Source organism: Triturus cristatus, chromosome 10 (genome assembly GCF_964204655.1).
Source record: "Triturus cristatus chromosome 10, aTriCri1.1, whole genome shotgun sequence".
Classification (NCBI taxonomy): Eukaryota; Metazoa; Chordata; class Amphibia; order Caudata; family Salamandridae; genus Triturus; species Triturus cristatus.
In genome coordinates, this window is record NC_140593.1 from 650,565,241 (window position 1) to 650,586,587 (window position 21,347).

Genomic DNA, 21,347 nt, shown 5'->3' on the forward strand with positions numbered 1-21,347 from the left:
TTTGTTAATTTCTTATACCAGCAGATTTTCTTGGATGCCTGGTGCCAGATTGCTATGGTATGGGCCGTGGGACCTGTGAGCCGCTGGAGTTTAGGGTCTTTGTAAAGAGCTCTCTGGTGGCTACCCAGGCTCATTAACCATTTGTTCATAAGGTAGGCTGGCTCTAGTTGGGGGCCATAGATCCATTAGTTAATTACTGCTAGTTGGGAAGCCAAGTAATATTGTTTAAGATTGGCCAGGGAGATCCCCCCATCATACCACCCTCTTTTCAGTTTTTGTGTAGCTATACGTGGGTTTTTCCCATCCCACAGTAGGGTCCTTAGAGCGCTCTCTATGTTAGTAAAGTATGTGTCTGGGACCCTAAAAAGGGTATTTTGTAGCACATACAAAAACCGGGGCAGTGCCAACATTTTGAACAATGTCGCTCTGCCCAAAAGTGTCAGGGGCAGAGCTAGCCAGTGTCGCACGTCATTATGCAACTGGTTCAACGGGCTTTGGAGATTTGTACCATAGAATAGGAGTGGGTCAGGAGTTATATAGATTCCTAGATATGTTGTAGCCTGAGTGTTTGCCAAAGATCGGAAATGTATGTAGGATCCTATGGATTGAAGCTGCCGGGGCCGCTACATATAGCAATATGTCATCGGCATATAAAGAGATTTTGTCTTCATGCTGTTCCATTCATTTCGGCTCTCTGATCAAGGGGTCTCCTCTCACCCATGTCGCTAATGGCTAGAGCATCAAAACGAATATGAGAGGCGACAAAGGGCAGCCCTGTCGGGTTCCCCTTCCCAATCGGAATTGTTGGGATGTGTGGCAATTGAATAATATTTATGCTGTCGGGTCGGTATATAGAAGTTTGATCCATTTCATGTACGTAGGGCCAAAGCCCATGCGCTCCAATATTGTAAATAGGTAAGGCAATTTGATTGTGTCGAATGCCATTCTGGCATCTAGTGAAAGAAGGGCTGCATCTTCCTGGATTGTTTCTGGTCTTCCCAGTACTCTGCGCAATCTGCAGAGGTTAAGGGCATAGAGACATAAAGCCTCACTGATCCGGATGTACAAGTTAATTAATGATGGGGATTAGTCGATTGGCCAGTGCTTTGGCCAAAATATTTGTTTCTGCATTGAGCAGTGAGATGCGTCGATAGGATCCTCACTCCTCTGCCGGTTTACCATGCTTGTGTATCACCACTATTGATGCTAATATTAGGTCGTCTGGGAGAGAACCCTTCTGGAAACTTTCTTGGTACATGGCGCGGTGAGGTGTTATCTTAGAGGCTATCAACTTTAGCAGTTCAATGGGGAGCCCTTTGGGCCCCATGGCTTTCCCCGATTTTATACCCTTTATGGCCACTGATACCTCCTCTGTGAAGTCTCCTTCTAGAGATTCACGGTCCTTCGGGGTCAAGGAGGTGACTGGAATGGTGGCCAGCCGATCTCTAGAGTCCATTGGTGCAGTAGTGGATGTGGGTGTATATATGTGGCAAAATAAGACGCAAATGTCTCTGCAATCATCTGTGGATCTCTCAACTCGTCTCCCTCATCGCCCCGTAGTAGGGGCACCCACCTCTGGGCCCAGTCCCGCTTTTCCAACTAGGCCAACAATTTACCCGTTTTCTCACCTAGCTCATAAATTTTGTGCTGTGTGATCTTCTGTTTGGACCTAGCTGCCTCCATTAATAGCTGCATGTAGTCGAGTCTTTTCATACTAAGGGAGTGTCTAGCTTATTTGTTACCTTTGCTTCCTCCTCCAGAATTTCCCTCTCGAGTGTGTCTATGTGTGTCCTTAAATCTTTTTTTGTGGCCAACTATTAGTGCAAGAGCGCGGCCTTTGAACACTGCCCCAAATGCTCCCCACAGGGTTTGTGACGATTCTACTGTGCCTGTATTTTCGTTAAAATAAAAGTTTGTGTCCTTTATTAGTTCTGTTTTTACATGTGGGATTTTCAGACACCATGGATTGATCGATCACAAGAGCTGTTGGTCCAGTATCGGGATGCATTACTATTTGAGTGAGGACTGGGGAGTGGTCGGAGATACCCCTCGCTAAACACCTTGCCTTTCTGAAATTGGGGATGTCCTCTGTGTGTGTCAATAGGTAGTCAATGCGAGACTGGCTGCCGTGGGCACCCGATACAGATATCTGCGAGACCAAAGGTCAATAGAAAGTCTGCCAGCTGTGACGTGTCATGTTTTCCCCCCGGTCAAATTGCTCGTTTACCGTTAAATTAAAGTCCCCTCCCATCAGCAGAAAATCGTCCGGGAGGTCTAACAGGAGTCTGCCGAAATCTGCCAGTGTCGTCGTCTTCTTCATGGCAGGGGGTATGTACACCGAGAGTATGTTAATTGAATTCCCCTCCCATGTACCGGCTGTTGCTACGAATCTTCCCATGGCATCTGTTCATGTTTTGTGATTTTTTAGGGGCAAAATTTCCAATGAGTATACCACTCCCTTTAGATCCAGAGGTGAATCCCGAATGGGCTGCTAGCTTATAGCCGCATCTATCAAGTGCTTTACAGGTATTGCCTACCAGGTGGGTCTCTTGTAATAGATGAAAGCGCGTTCCTGATTAGGAGCGTGTCTCCCATGCTGCACTCAGAATTGGAATTTAATCCTTAGCTTAAATTAGTGAAGTAAACCGTGACATTATTCCGAAGCTGCTTCAGTTTATTGAACATTCAAAGCCAAAGTATCCAAATAGTCTCTTTAACTCATGTAAATTCCAATATTAGCTTGAAATACATATTATCCAAGATAGCCTGGTTGCCCAATGCATTTCGGGCTGTCAAAGCCCTTCGTCAGGGGCGACACTGTAAATGAGAGGAAACATGGAATCAGCCTATTTGCTGACGATCAAATGTATATAAGTGTAGAACCACTTATAATAGTGACTGTGATAGTGAACCGCGGTGTTCATAAGTAAATAACAGGGTGAATGCTGATCGTCCCGAAGTGAAGATATTACCGCTTCAACAACAATTCTGTTTCTGATTCTGTTTGTGTCTCGTCTCTTGTAATAGAGCAATCTCAGGCGCCTGTCGTTTTATGTATTGAAGTACAATCCCTCTTTTTAATTTATCTACGAGCCCGGTGAATTCCACGTAGGGGATCAAAGGGACCTTCCCCTCTGACTGTCATCTTTTCTGAGGGTAACAGGATCATCTGCTTAGTGCGCAATGTTTGTGCGGTCTATTCTGTATCGAATCCAGGACGGTAAGCTACCCTTCGTTTCCCACTTGTATGCTTGTTGCTGCGGGTTCCCCCGCTCCCCATCGTGACGACTGATATGTGGAGTAACTGAATTTCCCCACCCCCAACTTGCCCTTTCCTGCCCCCCCTCACAGCCTCCCTGCATGATGGGAACTGAACCTCCCGCCTCCCCAAATTTGCAGAGTGCCTATCGCCCACCCTTTAAATGATGGGGTGCGCGATCCAACGTCACCCCCGGAGTCCATCTATTCCAGAGCCTGTGTAAATTACTTAATCTAGTAGGGACGAGTCCCTTCTTATACTTGCGTATCAGTCCTCACGTTCTCAGGAGCGTTGATTTGTGTCTATCGCCGTTGATTCACCTTCTTACTGCAGTAATCTCCTAGTTAGCTTAGATTTGTGGGTGGACCACGCGGGCCTTTCACAACTGTATCTTGGGCTGGTAGATGTTGCAGTGCTTTATTATCCACTGATGCCCACCTCCAGTGGGTCTTGCGCCGGGTTGGTGTCTGCTATGTTCACTGCGCCATTTTCTGGCCTGGTCCAGTTTGTTCTTGCATGCTGGTCAACCTGTGTTCTTTTTCCGGCTGTGCGCCATCCATCAAGCCAGTCCCATGTTTTCTGTGGGCTGTGAAAGAACCACACCTTCCCTTCTGACTCGACCCTTAGGTTGGCAGGAAATATCATAGCATACTTGAACTCCTTTTCTCGCAGGGCTCTTTTGACTTCTAGGAAACTACGGCGCTGCCTTTGCACTTTCAGTCTAAAATCGGGAAAAAAATGTTATCTTGCAGTGCCCTTTCGATCGAAAGTACTTAGACAGGCCTATGGGTTGCAAATACTTCATTATTAGTTCTTCTATGAACAAGTCTGTTGCCTGTCCTTCAGCTCGCTCTGGTACACCTAAAATTTGCACATTATTGCGCCGGGCCCTGCCTTCGTAATCATCCAGCTGGTTTTCATTCTGTTATTGCAGGCCTGGAGGTCTTTGATCTGTTTTTTGAGAAGGGAGGTATCCTTGGTTAATGAATCGGATGTGGCTTCTACTTCCTTGATTCTGGCATTCATACTGCGGATATCTGCTCTTATCAGGGAGACTTCAGAAGAGACAGAGTCCATTCTGGATTCCAGGGAGGTTTGGACAGTAGTAATGGCCGACATTATGTCCTGTAAGGTCGGATCCGCTTCCCCTTCAGTGGAGCGCGTTGTTTCATGCGCATCTTGCCATCCTTGTTTTTTTTGTGTCAGCCCTCATCTGCCATGCATATCTGTCAAGTTTCGCTTGCATCGCAACTCGGCCACTTCTCCGACCTGCCATGGTTTCTCTCAATGGGTATTTAGAATTTGGTCTGGGTGTTCGGACTTGTCTGGTTACTCTCTGCTGCCTGCTCTGGGGCCTGGGCTCTGTCCACCCTGTCGCGTTTTGCCAGCCAAGTCTTGTTTGAATTTAGACTCTGTTCCATTGTGCTCCTCTCTCCCCACCGAGGATTGTCACCTTCCTCAAGCTGTTATGGCGTCAGGATTGCTCCTGTCTTGGTAGCAGTGTCAACGGCTCGAATATGTATCTTGTTTATCACATCCACGTGGGTGGTGCCCACTAAATTTAGTCCCCGGTCTGTTCTTTTCCTTATAGGCCACTTAGGTCTTGAGTTGTGCTTCTAGGTCGCCGCCACGACTCGCAGGTAAGCGTTGTGTTTATTCCGGTCCCTCAGCTTCCAACGCAGAGGGATCTGTCATTTTTTTGTTGGCATGCGCATGTCTTGGACAGTTTATGCCCGGTGGCTTCCAGCGCTCCCGCAGGAAGCTCGCTTTTCTGTTAGGCCATTGGTGCTCACCTTTCCGCTCGGCCTCTCACTGCCACCGGGGCCGCTCGTGTCCGTAGTCGCTTTCACCATTCGCCGCGGCAGGAGTTAACTGCAGTCCCTCCCTACTCCGTCACAGGTGATTCTTCCGGCGGCTGCGTGTCACAGGGCCGCTTCACCGGTATTATTACGAGCGTCGCTGCCAGGCCGCTGCGCTGAATACTGGGGCGTATCACTGCTCTCCGGCGCTCGATTCTCACATCGCTTGTCTCGGGGATCTCCTGGTGCCCACGGGTTGTGGCGAGGCGGATTATGACTTTCACTCTGATTAATACACGGATTTTTTGACTTGCCGGGAGTGTTGTGCTGGAGCCTAGTGTTCGGCCATCTTCCTCAGCAGTTGGCCACGCCCCCCAATTTTGCATTTCTTAACTGTTTGAATCGGTATTTCGGGCTGTTAAGAAATGCGAAATTGCCTTTCGGTATGTATGAAAGATGTATGTGGTGTCACAAAATGCGATTTCTTCCTTGTAGACATTGCATTTTGAGAATCGCAGAATAGAAAATTGCAAAGAGATTTCCTATTTACGATTCGGTAATCACATGTACAGCGGATTTCCTAATTGCTAATAGTCACACAAAGGGTATTTAAGATATGCAATTACCATTTAATTGGATTTGATGGTAACCAGGTACACACATTAAAAAGGCACCCACAATGCTTCAAATAAGGTCACCCTCTATCTAAACATTAAGTACCTCTTTCTGGGGGTGCACCCAAAGAAGGCTTCAGTGAAGATGCATTGTTCCTTGATCAGTCCCATGTCACATATTAGGAAATTGCTATTAAGGAGATGCAAAACCAATAGTTCGGTTGGGCCTAAGGTTCACAGGTAAGAATGTTTTTTTATTTCCTAATTTGCGATTTGCCCCCCCCAAAAAAAAAATCAAAGGGGAAAAAAGTATGGTGCTGGTGGAGAGCGTTCAATTGCCCTAGGGCAAGTGGGTGCTCTATAGCACAGGAACAAAGACATTTGAGGTGCATTTTCAAAACTGCACGCCGTTACCATCGATTTGAAGTCGATGGTAATTCTATTTCCTACATGCCAATTTCACATTTAGGAAATGCTTTGTACGTGTGAATAGGAAATCGCACCTAGGTAATCCCGATTTGCGATTTCCTATTTAGGGTATGGCAAAATGTGATTTCTACTGGGTAGAAATCACTTTTTGCAACCACCTTTAGTCCTTTGTACACGCCAAAAGGCTATTTAGCATTTCTTAATGGCCTGAAATAGCAATTCGGTACATCTAACCCTAAGGCCCACAGGTGTAAATTTTCTGAGTTCCTATTAGGAAATCACACTTTTGCGATTTCCTAATTTGCAATTTCCTAATAGCGAATGCACATCTCTAGGAATCGCTATAAGGAAATCGCAGGCTACTTAGTCTTTTTTGCGATTCCCAAATAGTGATTTCTACAGATCCGCCACTTGGGAATCACAATTTCGTAATTTTGTATATATGGCCTTAGTTCCCACATGGATAACTGGGGTGCCTCTACCCACCTAAACCCAGGCCAGGGTGGAGCTGAAACTGAGCATGGCCCAAAACTGTCACACGCCTAGTAGTTTGCTTGGTTTCATGTCCATATTGACTGGAAACCCATAACTCATCCTAAAACCACAAACATTTGAGGTTGTGTCACAGTGCTGAGGACCTTCACTCAATCATATGCAGCTGGGTGCAAAATTTCTATCAAGATATGGCCAGAATGCAGACTAGTAGAGAAGCTTATGAAGGTTGGTACATGGAATGAAATGTGTAAATGTTCATGTGCAAAATTTTCATCAGCATACTGCCAAAATATAGACAAGTGGAGAAGCATTATGAAGATTAGAACATTGAGTAAACGTTCCTGTGTTTTCTTCAATTTCTGGGCATGCAGAATGTTTCCTTATGTGTTGCATCAGCATTTGTCCAACGAGCCAGGAACCGACAGAAAAACCTATGAAAAGGGCACCTCCCTAACCCTGTAGGTGTATCTCCTCAGTTGCTGGATATTCAGGTATGTTAACTCAATGAAAAATGGGAATCCTTGCCACCTCCAAATAACACTACTTGCCTGCACTGTGAGGTACAGCAGCCACATTAATACGATGGGCCTTTGCCATCTGAAATAAGTCTCAAGTTAGTGGACATGGGAAAAATGTACTGCCCTCTAATACCTATTGTGTGACCAGTAAGTCCCTAACAATACCATGTTCCACGTGCTTGTTTCACCTGAGTGGGGGCAAATGATGCTCTCCCAAAACGATACAGCTGGAGCTTAAGTTGACAGTCTCAGTACAGACACTGGTTGACTTCACATATGACATGGTGGGCCAAAATGCTTCATGTGGATTTGGGAGAGGGGTGAATACAGTGTCTAGAATGAAGGGGGGCAGGGATAACTGCCCAGAAAGCGACAAGGGAGAGTTCTGTGGAGCAATGCTTTTTTCTAATGTTTCTTCACTGTCCCTTTGCCATGTTGAGTTTTAGAAAACCATAGAGATTTCTTATAAGGTTAATTCTGCAGAGCAATCTTTGTACGTTTTTTTCCACTGGGGGATGACAAAGGTCTCTGCAATATCCACACAAGGGATCAAGAAATGTGAGGCTAGAATATACCCAATTTAAATACTTGCATACTACGTAAACAACACAAAAGAAAATAAATCAGATGCTAAGGCTGATAATGATTGAATGCTCAATTAAAGCTAATTTTTCCACATAATATGGAGTTGCGACATTATAAATGCTTCTGGGCAGTAATCATCTTGGAGAGATAACTGTACAGGGAAGACTGGTTCAACCAAAGTCGTTCTCACTTTGACAGCTGCCATCATCAATTTGCCCTCCATTTACAAATGGGCCTAAAAGCATAAAGGCACACAGAGAGCAGGAAGTAGCGCCATTGGAGCTAGCAAGACAACACAGACATTCGAGGGTAGATCCGGTTACTGCCATTACTCAGCAGTAGGCACTGAGGACTTCAATCCCGAAGACTTCAGCCCCAACATATTCAAAGAATATTTCGATAAATGAGAAAAAAACACACATGAGAACTAGGGAATCCTTGACTACTCTGTATCCCTTGTCCTTGGTGGCGCACAGAAAAAGAAACTTAGGTCATCAATGATTAAAATATCTCTGATATATCACGTCCGTGGTGTAGTGAGTCAAGAGCATATCTATAAATGATTTTTAAGATTTTGTCTAGCATTTCTGCCAGGGTTTCACAGGAATCTGTAGAAAAGGTCATGCATTAGAAAAAGACTATCCCACGGCAGAATAAATGAAGGTTATGAAAGGATGAGTCGCCTCCCAATGCTTCAAACACATGGTTATGGCAAGATAGAGAAGTGATTTCCTATAGGATGAGAGATTCAAACCCTTTACCTTCAAAACTGGGTGGTACATGAGCGGATAAAGAGGAGCGAGTGAAAGGCATCGCTGTTGGGGAGATAGTCTGCCGGTCTGCCAAGAGACCTGCAGAGAAAAACAAAAAAGGAAAGAAAATACAAGACGAGCACAAAGGAAAGAAGACAATTAATGGCAACTCCTTGACTGGACAGGTTGTATATAAGGAAAATTAGAAGAGTGAGAGGCACCCGAGTAATCATATCTACAGAGGCATGCAGTGGAGGAAAGTAAAATGCAATAGTAAGCATGAGAGATTCAATAGACATTGCCACTTACTGTGAATGCCATGGTGGAATGTCCCTACTGCAGGCCCTGTGACGATGGCATCCTTGGTGGACACTCCCCCTTTCACTGCACTTTCTGACGTAAAAGAGATGACATGCAGAGGAAAGGAGTGTATGGGGGACAGAATCCCAAGTGGAGCAGAGCTCAGGGCTCCAGGCAGGTTGGTCGACTTGAAGTTGGGAGCCAGGACACTTCCTGAGGTTGAGGCAGTCATAAACGTTGTTCCCCCAGCGCCTTTCAGAGTCTTAGGACAGAGACACGAGTAAGAATTTAAATGGCAGGAGTAACACAAAGTCTTCAACGATATTATTAGCAATTAAGCTTTGATATCAGACCGGGCTGCATCTCACAGTACTTATATTCTAATGATAGAATAAGCCAGTCCAGTCCAAGTAGAGAGAAGGCCATATGTACACAATATACTTCAAATTCAGTACTCATAGTTTGTGCCTTGAGCAGTCTCCTCGTTCATACATATGGCTGGAAAAGGGACAAGACCACCTAACTGCCAAATCAGTTTATAAACTTGGGAGCCCAAGTAGATGAAAAAAATATACTTATCTGTAATTGTAGTTCTCCAGTAGTGTTATCTTTCATAGATTCACTGAATCATGCCCGTCATGGAGCTGGGAGTTCCAATGGGAATCAAAGAGAACAGTCCAATGTTGAACACTGGCAGAAAAGCTTTAATAAAGCCAAAAATGTAGCCTATTTATGTTATTTTAGGCGATCCATATTTCAGCCAATCAGGATACAGAACAGCATTCACCCTTTCCCAACCCAGGTCACAATAGCTCATATTTCGTTAAACACAAGTGTTGAGGAAGAATATGACAAGGGTGACCTTGGAATGAAGGGGAGTGTGGTTCCTATGCAAAGCTATGAAAGATATCAATACTGGATAACTACAGTTACAGGTACGTAACGTTTCCCTCCTTCAATATTGGATCTTTCATAGAATCAAATTTTTGGATCAGTAGCACCCAGTAAATTCACCAGATACTATTAGCGTTTCGTGGGAGACAATGAAAAGAAAAGGCTTACCACATTGAAATAGATGACAAAGAATCGCTTGTCCCACCACTGCATGTCTGTGTAGTGTTGATTACAGACAATAATGTTACATAAAGATGTGTCTGTCCTTCCACATTACTGCCCTACAAATACCCGCTAAGGGAACTCCTGTGAATAAGGGTCTGGATGTAGACTCACTTCTTGTGGAATGTGCTGGTACATTTTCTTTGAGAGGATAGCCTTCATTACTATGACAAAAGACTATGGCTACAGGCATCTAGTGACCTGCAGCTTGTCTTGTAAATTATTGGCAGTTCCGTGGGTGACCATAAGTCACTAAACATCAACGATCAGTTTGTTGAAAAGATGTTGTGCTGTCAACATAAAACTTTTTACATCTTTTTACATCTAAGGTATAAAGGGATTTCAGCTGCACTACATGGATTGTCAAAGTGTGTTTTTAGGTCTACTGTGTTTTTTCAAATGAAAGTCAGATGGCACTTCAGAAATAAAAAGTGAGTTTGTTTGTGGTATGACTTGCGTCTGAACTGAAAAAAGGGGTCCGTTGATCGCAAAGGCTTGAATTTTACTCACCTTTCTGGCAGAAGTTAAAGACAATAGAAGACCCATCTTTTCAGAAGGAATTTTCGATTCTGCCTTGTGAACTGGTTCAGAAGACTCCTAATCAACTGGGATATAACTGTGTTAAGCTGCCTTGGACTAGGAGGAGTTCTTATTGAAGGAAAGACTCTGAAAAGAACATTAAGGAATTCCCTTAAGAGTTTATTAAACCAAAGTGATGGCTGGGTTGGTGTCCGCCTAAAGTGTGAAATGACAGCCCAATAGATTTGAACTGATTTGTGACTAAGGGAAGATATTGCTAAGGGAAGCAAATAAGGTGGTACTTGCTTTAATGAAGACAATATTGGGTGTACTATGCTCAGCACACCAAGAACAGGATTTTTTTCATTTTGCCCTATAAGTCTTATTTGTAGAGGCTGCTCTGGCCTTAGATAGTATGTCTTGCATTTATCCAAAATGTCTAGAAAGCTAAATTCATTGCATTCAGGAGTCAAGCAGTCAGGATCTGGCCATTGCAGGGAGAAAGTAGATTCGGTGACAGCTTCAGTACATTTAGAGGCTGCTCTGAGATGACATGTAGCTCTGTGAACCTGTACTGTCTGGGCTACCAAGGGGCGAGCAGAATGAGGCAACTACAGCTTCTTGCACATATTTGTGAAGACTCTCGGAAATGTAGGAAAACCATATGCATACATTTCTGACCAAGTGTTCAAAAAATACAAATTCTCCTATGACCCAGGAAATGTGTGCCTTCTGGAGTAATATTGGCAAAATTGAACAAGTGGCCAGGAGGAAAAAATATAGGAAAAATGAATTCACAATAGAGGGCGGAGTATTCCTCTATTGGTAGTACATAGTCCTGTTCTTCATATGCAAGCAATTCAACAAAAAGAAACAATCACATACAAAAGATCACATAATTTAATTAGTGTAATCTAGGGATTACTTCATCCAGATTTAAGGGTTTTTTTATGCAACGGACATATTTACATACATATACAAAAGACATGTATTACACACATATATAACACTTATATACAAAATGGCAAAAAAGAAACCACAAAAAGTTTAGAATAGTAATACGGATAAATAACAACAAAATAAAGTTCCTAGCACCCAAATTATTGGAAAGGAAGTGTTCACCTATAACCTATAGGTAATACACTAGGAGGAAGTCTTATCAACACAATTGGCTCTAGGGTCACTACAGAGCCTCAATCAAAAAATTGTGCATGAATTCTTCTTAGAATAGATCATATAATTTTCTCATCAGACTCCTGGAAACAAAGTCTGTCGACGCGGGCGCGTTTCGGCCAAAAGAAACATCACGGCCTCCTCAGGACAGGGGTGAAGAAAAGAGACCTAAACAACAAATTCCAAAGGGATAAACAAATATCAATGTCCATTCAAAACACAAACTCTCTCAATCTATGTGCCGAACACCGTAAAAAACGAACTGATACCAAAGAAGGGTATGACGTAAAACAATAAATCATAAAAAGCAAAAGAATAAATCAAACAAGAAAACCGAAAAGGAATTCAAACAGCCACCATGGAAGAGGAAAGAATCAACCATCTCCAAAGCCACGTGTGTCACACTAAAGAATCTATTAATACCAATTCTAGAAGAGGGGAGGTAACAAAAGAGAGAAAACTGCGATAGGGTAACCGCCACTCACCAATCTAGAGGTGGACCTAATTTCACCACTAAGAATAGATCCCAAAGGTGATATCCAAGAAAGGACCAAAGTATTAATCGCATACCAGAATTCCATCTGTCAGCACTAATCCGAAAGAAATAACTCCAACTGCGGCAGAGGGGAGGAGCAACTCTTATGTCCCAATCAAAGGCACATCTCCAGGACCTCAAATAAACTATGCGGTGCCAACTTCATTAGGGAGACATAAATCTAAAAGGGAAATCGAGATAGGTACTAAAAGATCAAGTCGGACATTTCTCAGAAGAGTTAAACAGCATATAGTCAAGCAATGTCCAAATCACTCGCGCAGAAACAAAGCCACAGGTTAAGGAACAAGGCCCCACTATAATTCTTACCTACACACTAACGGGGACCGGCATGGACTCACGGACCTTACTTCGTCGTCTTGGCACAGAGCACCGAGCCCTCCTCGCAGCCTCGGTAATGACTGCAAATCGGCGTCCCACGTGATCGGGACCCGAGTTGAACAACTAAAATGGAAAGAGGACTAATAATGCTACTGCCTACTGAAATAACACAAAAGTAGGACAACGTGAACCCACTGGTGCAAAACGAATAAATAAACAAAAGATACGAAGGGCATCATCCAAAGAGAATAGCCTATCATCCCAAGCATGGCGCTCAAACGAGTAAAAGTGTAACGAGAGAGAAAATCTCTCATAGGTAAAAAAAAATAAGGAATCATGTGTGTACTGCGCTATTCAAATCAAGTCGCCAAAGACTAACAACAAACCGATTATAGGACCACCAGTAGTCCCATAAACAACACAAAGTACACAGAAACCCCAAAGCCAGTAAAATGATAAAGAGGGGGAAGAAGAATAGGCCTTAGTGACAAATCGGGCATTCAGTGTCGGCACAGAGAGGAGCTCACAATCTAGGACTCACATTAATACCAACATGTAGGGGAGAGGATTAGGTACCAATCTGTCTTCCCAAAACATATTACGGATCCATAAAAATATATACAAAAGCTCAGACAGGAAGTGTCAAGGGACTGTACAGAATATACATTATTACTCATCGTAAATCAGTACAAAAGAAGAATAAACAGAACAAGGAAAGAGCTCCAGCTTACCAAGCATACAGACACGAGCTAGATCAGTGCCCAAATTTCATCACGATCATTAAGGCCAATGTTAGCAGTATGGTATTTTTCGATCATGCGAGCCTCAAGTTTGTTCAAAGAAGCCTGAAGGGTTAGGGTATTAGGAGCCTTGACCACCATGAGTACAGACCATCTTATATCATTTTTATTATGATTACGCTCCACAAAGTGTTGAACCAGCGGAGCTCCCTGCGTCTTACAGCGTATTCTGGACTGATGTTGTATCACTCTCATTTTAACAGTTTATGTAGTCTGCCCTATGTATACCTTGTCACACGGGCACATAAGGCAATACACGACATTTTTAGTGTTACAGTTTGAAAAATCATTTTGAATATGGTTTTTTCCATTCAGCGTCACAGATTTCGAATTGGTCGTGTATGGGCATGCTACACAGCCATTGCATTTAAAGTGACCCACAACTGGTGGCAAACCTAACATATTTCTTAGGCCTCCTTTCAGTGGTGTCGTACGAGTAGCTGATACCAAATGTTGACGTATGTTTTTGCCCTTACAAAATGCAAACAAAGGTTTGGGAATATTAAGATGTTCAATTACTCTCCAAAGACGTAAGATGATTTGCTTGATTTTATTAGCCTTGGGGTTATAAGTCAAAACACACGTCATACGGTTAGACTCCTGTTTTTCCTTCGGGGTGAGCAGACTTTCACGTGGTGTGAACCATGCTCGTTTCAAGGCAGTTCTTACCAATTTTCTCGGATAGCCTCTATCGCAAAGTTTTTTTTGCAATCTCTCGGCATTCTCAAAGTAATCATTTTTATTCGTACAGTTTCGTCTAATTCTTAAAAATTGACCGTAAGGTAAATTTTCTTTCAAATTCCTCGGATGACCACTTGAGAAATGTAACAAAGTGTTCCGATCAGTCGGCTTGGTGTAAGGATTAACTTCAAGCTTCCCACTCTTGTTATGTACCTGTACGTCCAAAAAATTGATACTAGAGTCACTGTATGTCATAGAAAAGTTGAGGTTTATTGAACGAGCATTTAACCATCTGTGAAATTCTAGTAATTGTGTGTCATTCCCGGTCCAAATCATGAAAATATCATCTATAAATCGGTTCCACCGAGTGATATTAGTTGGAAAGGGAGTCATTTCATTAAAAATATGCTGTGTCTCAAAAGAGTCCATAACTAGATTGGCAATTTCTGGGGCGAAACAACACCCCATCGCCACGCCTTTAACTTGGACGTATAAATCATCTTTAAAAGCAAAGAAGTTGTTTTTTAAACAGATGTTAGCTAGGGCAGTGATAAACTAGGTCGGTACATTGTGAGGTCTAGGTCTACCTTCTAGGACCAACTCCAGAACCAGCAGGGCCTCTTCCTGCGGAATGTTGGTATAGAGACTTTCGACATCGAACGTGACCAACAACTGTTGGTCACTATCGAATGTCGAATTCTCTATCTTAGAGATGAAATCCATAGTGTCTCTAATGTAGGCCCGAGTGGAAGGTACAAACGGTTTCAAGAACACATCAATATATTTGGCCAAAGGTTCTAATATTGACCCGCATGCTGCTATAATCGGTCGTCCAGGAGGTTGATCAATGTTTTTGTGGACTTTAGGTAACACATAAATAATGGGGATTTTCTGATTGGTAGTGTTCAAATAATCAAATTCTTTCCTGCAGATATATCCATCGTTAACAGCTTGTGTGGTTAAATGTAAAATTTGTGCTTTTAGACGTGCAGTAGGATTGTCACTAATAGGGCGATAGTGGTCCAAATTATTAAGTTGGTTAACTATCACTTTGTCATAGTCATTAGTATCCCATAACACAATACCACCACCCTTATCAGCCGGTTTAATGACTGCAAGAGGATTATGGGCGAGTTCATTCAATGCCAACCACTCTTCCTGGGTGAAGTTTGGTTTATAGTAGCACCTTTTAGCATTGAGTTCATCGATCTCTTTCAGAATTAAATCCTCAAAGAGGAGGATCTCATTGGGCATAGTACTACTTTCGGGGCAGAAAGTGGATTTATTACGTAAACCACTGATGTTGTTCTCGTGTGTTTCATCCTGGTCTGCAAAGAAAGATTTTAATCTGATTTTCCGCAGGAATCTAAGCACCTCTGTTTTGATATTGACCGGATCATGTAGCGTAAGTGGAACAAATGAAAGACCCTTGTGTAAAACTTGCCGTTCCGTGTCTGTTAAGGGATGCTTAGAGAGATTGTAGATCGGGATAAGTTCCTTACTAATATTCTGGAGTAATATTGGCATTTCTAGTTCTGATTGGCTGGTTTGCTCCAAAGGTGAAAGATGTGGTCCAATTGCACTTGATTCAGCTCCTACTCATGACACACGTTTGGTGTTCTAATGAAATTGTCGGGTCAGGAGTTAGAAATGCCTGGTACATGCTCTGCTGTTATTTGGATATCATTCTGAATGGCCCAGTCCCATATGTTTTGTGCTTTGTTCGAAAGTCGGCAGGAACGTGGTCTTATTTGCTATTTGATGTATTTCATAATCATCGTGCAGTCTGTGTGCATAAACACTGAGGGGGTGCTTTATTCTTGGAAGAAAAAAAGTACCAGCCCAGTGCTATGGCTGTCAGGTTACACTATGGGTACACTAACCTTCTCAGACAAATCCAGCGGGGGCGATGCGTAGATCCCAAAGCCCCTTTGCACTACCCCACAGGGGGATGTCAAACACTTCACCCTGCACTGTACGGATTGGGGAAAAATAACAAGGAATAACAGAAAGAAAACTCCGCTGCCCTCTTCCTAGTGAATCTCCGGGTTCTGGGTTGCTAGGAATATACGTACACTAGGGTAGTCCCATCAGCTCCTCACAGCATGCTGTAAGTCAAACAACAAACAAGCATTACTCCAATAAGCACTCTCACACATTCTCTCTCTCTTACAGTGCTAGCCGAACTTCCTTCTCTCTCTTCAGTCTTAGAAGTTACAAGCACTCCTGTGGTAACATCCTTTGTGTAGCAGGCAGGCAAGATTTTCAGGTAAGTCAAAAGAAAAAAGTAAAGACAAAGTTAGCGCGGAAAAACGCTCTCCCTGAGAGCTTGCGCTATATCCTGGAATAAAGCAAAAGCAGGTATGGTTGGTGTGATATGTCGCACACTTGCAGGCACAATGAAGAAGGAGCTCAGCAGCGCAGAATTTCAGTGCAGAGCCTAGGTATACTTTGCGTTGGGTGGAAGTGCTGCAAAACGAATGCCCCTCCACTAGAAAGGTTAAGCCGGGTCTGAGGATTACAGCCAGCAAGTGAGCATAGAGGATGCACTCCTCGTAAAAACAATGCCAGAGTCGAATGTTTCGAGGACTCCTGGTTCCCAATGCGGGACAACAGGCAACTCAGTGAAAGTTCAGAGCACCCGGTTCCTACCGCACTCGCGTGGGACCCCAGGTGATTCAGGGAAAGGCCTGTCAGCTTTAGCGCGCGGGCAGACAAAGCACGGAAATACTGGCAGCTTCCAAGTAGCTGCGAGTGAAATGCGACCAGAAACAAGCCTTACCAGGCATCTGCTGCAACCTCCACACAGTGTGTCAAGTGCAGCTTCTCACATCGGCTCCGTTGAAGATTCAGGAAGGAAATGACTCAAATCAGGTGACAAGCACCAGATCCCCCAAGAGGAAGGCTATATATAGCAGCCCAGCCTCCAGGGAAGAACCGGTTGCCTGGCCAGATGCATGCTGGTTAGTGTAGTACCCCTACCTACCCACATACATACAACTCCTGGGTGGGATTATGACAGTACCCCCTCTGTAACGGCCGCCGTCTTGATGGACTACCTGGTTTAGTAGGGTGACATGCATGAAACCGTTGGAGGAGTAGGGGAAAATGCAAGTTGTTTACAGGTTGCCAGGTGCGTTCTTCTGGACCATAGCCTTTCCAGTGTATGAGATAATAGACCCTTTCTCTGGTTCTCTTATAGTCTAGTATGTTCTGTACCTCGTATTCCTCCTCCCCTTCTATTACTACAGGCTCGGGACCAGCTAGCAAGCGAGTGTGGGGCAGGTAGGGGCGTAAAAGGGATATATGGAAAACGGGGTGGATTTTCCAATTCCTTGGAAGTTGCAGTCTCACGGCTACGGGGTTTATAACCTGTGTTATGGGATAGGGTCCTACATACTTAGGTTTTATCCTGTTGGATCCCTTCATCTGTTGATTTTTTGTGGATAACCACACCTTATTCCCTATTTTATACAGGGGCTCAGGGGAACGCTTTCTATTGGCGAACCGTTTGGTGGCTTCCTGTGCCTTCAGCAAATGGCTTTTTGTGTCTATGAGTACTGCACAGATATGTGCGTGGTGAGCTTGGATAGCTGGATGTTTTGATGTTATTGGGCAGTCGAAAGGAAGCATGCTTGGATTGTATCCATACAAACAGCAAAACGGGGAACAACCCAACGTGGTGTGTTTGCTGTTGTTGTAGGAAAACTGTGCCGTCCAGAGCAAGGTACTCCATTCAGCCTCATGGTGCAATGAAAAACACCTCCGGTATTGCTCCAGTATCTGATTTAACCTCTCGGTTTTTCCGTCCGTTTGTGGATGATAACTGGTTGAGAGTCGCACGTCTATTTTCATGATGTTGCATAGTTCTTGCCAAAAATGGGAAGTAAACTGAGAACCTCTGTCCGTTATGAGAACCACTGGAATGCCATCTGCTCTCACCACATGTTGTAGGAATACGATGGATAACTCGGAGGAAGAAGGTATAACCTTCAGTGGTACAAAATGACCCATCTTGGTTAAGTGATCCACCAAGACTAGGATGACGGTGTGCCCGTTACTGGGTGGCATTTCCACTATAAAGTCCATAGAAACGGTGTGCCATGGAGTGTCTGGTATGGGGATAGGAACACAGCAACCCCACTGGTTTGGTATGCCTGGTCTTGCCTTGGGCGCATACTGTGCACCCCAAGATGTACCGCCGTACATTCTCTCGTAATTCTGGCCACCAGAAATGCTGTTCTACGAGGGCTATGGTCTTGTAGATTCCCATATGTCCAGCCAAGGACGTGTCATGAGCCCACTTGTTCTTGCAATCGGGCTTCAGGTAAGTATAAAGCATGGAGGTGATAAAGGAAGTCCTCTTTCTTGCTTCTGTTTTCTGGTTCTTCTTTCACCCATGCCTGTGTATTCACACCCAACAGCTCAATCCTTAGATCGTCCAGGAAATCGTCTTCGGTCACTATGGTGATCTCTTGACTGGGGAACGCAGCTTTGCTTAAGATGGGAGGAGGAGTTGTGAGGGATTGGTCTTCCTCTCTAGGGGGTTCGTTCGGCCTGGACAAGGCATCTGCCTTGCCGTATTAACTCCCTGGCCGGTATTTTATCACGAAGTCGTAGTCCACGAAAAAGAGAGACCAACGCAACTGTCTGGGTGTAAGGGCTCTAGCCGTCTTCAGAAATAACAAATTCCGATGGTCCGTGAAGATCTCAGTGGTGTGTTGGGCCCCCATTAGATGATGCCTTCATTTTTCACATGCCCTTTTTACCGCTAACAACTCCTTGTCAGAAATGCTATAGTTAGCCTCGCATGGAGTCAGCTTCTTGGAGTAGAAGGCCACGGGATGAAGCTGTCCCATTTCTGGATGTCTTTGTGAGAGAATACCTCCTAAGGCATAATACGAGGCATCGGTTTCCAAGACAAAGGGCAATAGTACGTCAGGGTGTCGTTATATTGGCGCTTTCGTGAAACAAGACTTCAGCGTCTGGAAGGTGGCATCTGCCGGTTCAGTCCACACGAACGATACTCCTTTCTTGAGTAGGAAAGTAAGGGTTGTATAGTCTGTGTAAAGTTCTTGATAAAACACCAATAAATATTAGCGAAGCCAATGAAACTCTGTAACGCCTTCTGGTTCATCGGGGACTTCCACTGGGTGATAGCCTCCACTTTCCGTGAGTCCATGCGTATTCCACTGGCGCTGATGATGTACCCCAAAAACTCAATCTCAGAGGCATGAAAAAGGCACTTCTCTTTCTCTAGTTTGGCGTACAAGGAATGTTTTTGTAGCCATTCCAGGACCTGTTTCACGTGAGTAACATGCTCTGTGACATTTGAAGAGTAGATCAAGATGTTGTCTATGTAAACCATACACATTACGTCTAGGAGACCCCGCAAGACTTCGTCCATGAAATACTGAAATGCCGCTGGGGCGTTACAAAGACAGAACGGCATTACTCGAAGAGCCCAAACTTCGTACGGAAGGCAGTCTTCCACTCGTCCCCCTTATTCATTCTCACCAGATGGTAGGCTCCTCTAAGATCTAACTTTGTGAAAATGTTGGCTCCTTTTAACTGGTCCAGCAACACTGGTATCAAGGAAAGAGGATACCTGTTCTTTATGGTGACTCTTTATGTTGACTCTATTAAGGGCTATGAAGTCAATGCACTTTCGCAAATCGCCTTCTTTCTTAGGGGTGAAGAAAAGAGGAGAGGAACCCATTGGCCAACTTCTCATCCAGATACTCCTTCAAATGTTGGGTTTCGGTTTCTGTCAAGGCATAGAACCTGCTACATGGGATTGCAGCTCCAGGAACCAGGTCTATCCGACAATCATAGTCTCTATGAGGTGGGAGATGGCTAGCTTCGGTTTTGTCAAAGACTGAAGAATACTGTTGATACTCGGAAGCAATCGTGGACACACAGCCCAGTATGCAATCGGTACATCCCGCAGCTAGGAACAAGGCTTGTGTATCCACCAGCTCACCATCCAAAGCGTGCTGTTTAGTGCAATGTTCTTTACAGTATAGTGAGTCCATCACCACTAACCAGCTTGCCCATCCTACCGTTAGGTCGTGGAGTGTCAACCACGGCATCCAGAGGATCAAACGAAAATGCGGCGCATCAATCAGGTCAAACTGAATCGATTCGTAATGATCCTGTCAGAATTGCATGATGATAGGCTGGGTATGGTATCTGACTAGGCCAGACGTCAGTGCAGTTCCGTCTACTGCTTTCACCGGTTCGGGTACGGGCTTCTTCTGCAAGGGCACACCTAAGTCCTCCGCGTATTTCGGATCTATAAAGTTGCCAGTGGCCCCGGAATCCACTAAGGCTGGTACTAGTTTTAGAACTCCATTCTACAACCACAAAGAAATGCAAATGTTGAGGTGAGGAACGATATGTTGTAAGGTATTGGCGATCACTGGAGATACTTCACCATCAGCATGCCCCGAGCTAGGGGTCTTGCATTGGCTCGGGCTATCTGTTCTCCGACTCCTCTTCGGGATTCCAGGCCCCATGTGTCATGACTTGAGTCTGAGAAGGAGGCCTCCTTTCCAGAAGTTTTGTTCTGGCCTTGCATTCCAGAATGAAGTATCCTGCCTTTCCACAATATAGACAAAGACGTTGTTTCCGTCTCTTCTCTCGTTCTTCTGTGGTCAGGGGCCCTAGTGCTCCGCCTATCTGCATTGGTTCCGGACCCTCTGAAGTTAACCATTCGGGAGAGTACGGTTGAGGTAGAGGTCTTTGAGCTGACTTTTGAATTTTAAGAAGGAGGGCATGGTCCTGATATGGACTGGAATGAAGTTCCAGATTGTGGGAGTGTTTCCAGAGAAGGAGCGTGATAGTGTTTTTTGCTTGCGAGTTTTCGGAGGAATGAGAAGTAGAGTGTTAGTACTCCTGAGGGTTCTTGTCTGGCCGACCTTAATGAGTTTGGCGGCCAGGTAGGCAGGTTGCCCAGTGTGCAGAGCTTTGTGTGTGAGACAGGCAGTTCTGAAGTTGGCATGCATTTCGATTGGGAGCCCTTTTACCTCTCTGAGAGCAGGGGAGATGTGTCCATATTTCTTTATTCCGGTGACCATCCTGGCAGCTGCATTAAGAGTTGATCTGAGGGGAGCAAGGTGGGCTCTTGCTGTGCCTGTGAGGGTTGCGTTCCCGTAGTCCAACATGGACAACACCAGGGATTGAGTTGCCTGTTTGAGGTCATTGGGAGGGATGAAACATTAAAAACGTATTGGGCCCGAATTCGTTTCCATAATAATACTTCTTAAATAGCACTTGCCATAGGCCCCTAAATGCGGCACAGTGCTCTGGGAATTCATAGGCTTTGTACAATTAAAAATCAGGTAAAGATAAAAATGAGCAGTACATCCCTAAAACAGTCACAGTTTCCCTTGAAACATTGCTCCGGGGGTGAATTGATGGAATATAATACA

At 44.4% G+C, this 21,347-nt stretch overlaps 1 protein-coding gene across 5 annotated transcripts in view; it reads right to left on the reverse strand.

Annotated features, from left to right (window-relative positions):
- The window catches only part of UBN1 (ubinuclein 1), a 1,063,877-nt gene that overhangs the window by 37,576 nt on the left and 1,004,954 nt on the right, over positions 1–21,347 (reverse strand). For 3 of the 5 annotated variants that reach the window (XM_085632215.1, XM_085632213.1, XM_085632214.1), the window contains 2 exons: positions 8,761–9,013; positions 8,461–8,550 (listed from right to left, as the gene is read on the reverse strand). The exons of 1 other annotated variant lie outside the window; for it this stretch is intronic. In XM_085632215.1, coding sequence (XP_085488341.1) covers positions 8,461–8,550; positions 8,761–9,013 — 343 coding nt within the window. The remainder of the gene's footprint in view (positions 1–8,460; positions 8,551–8,760; positions 9,014–21,347) is intronic. One more of the 5 variants, XM_085632216.1, reaches the window with a different exon arrangement.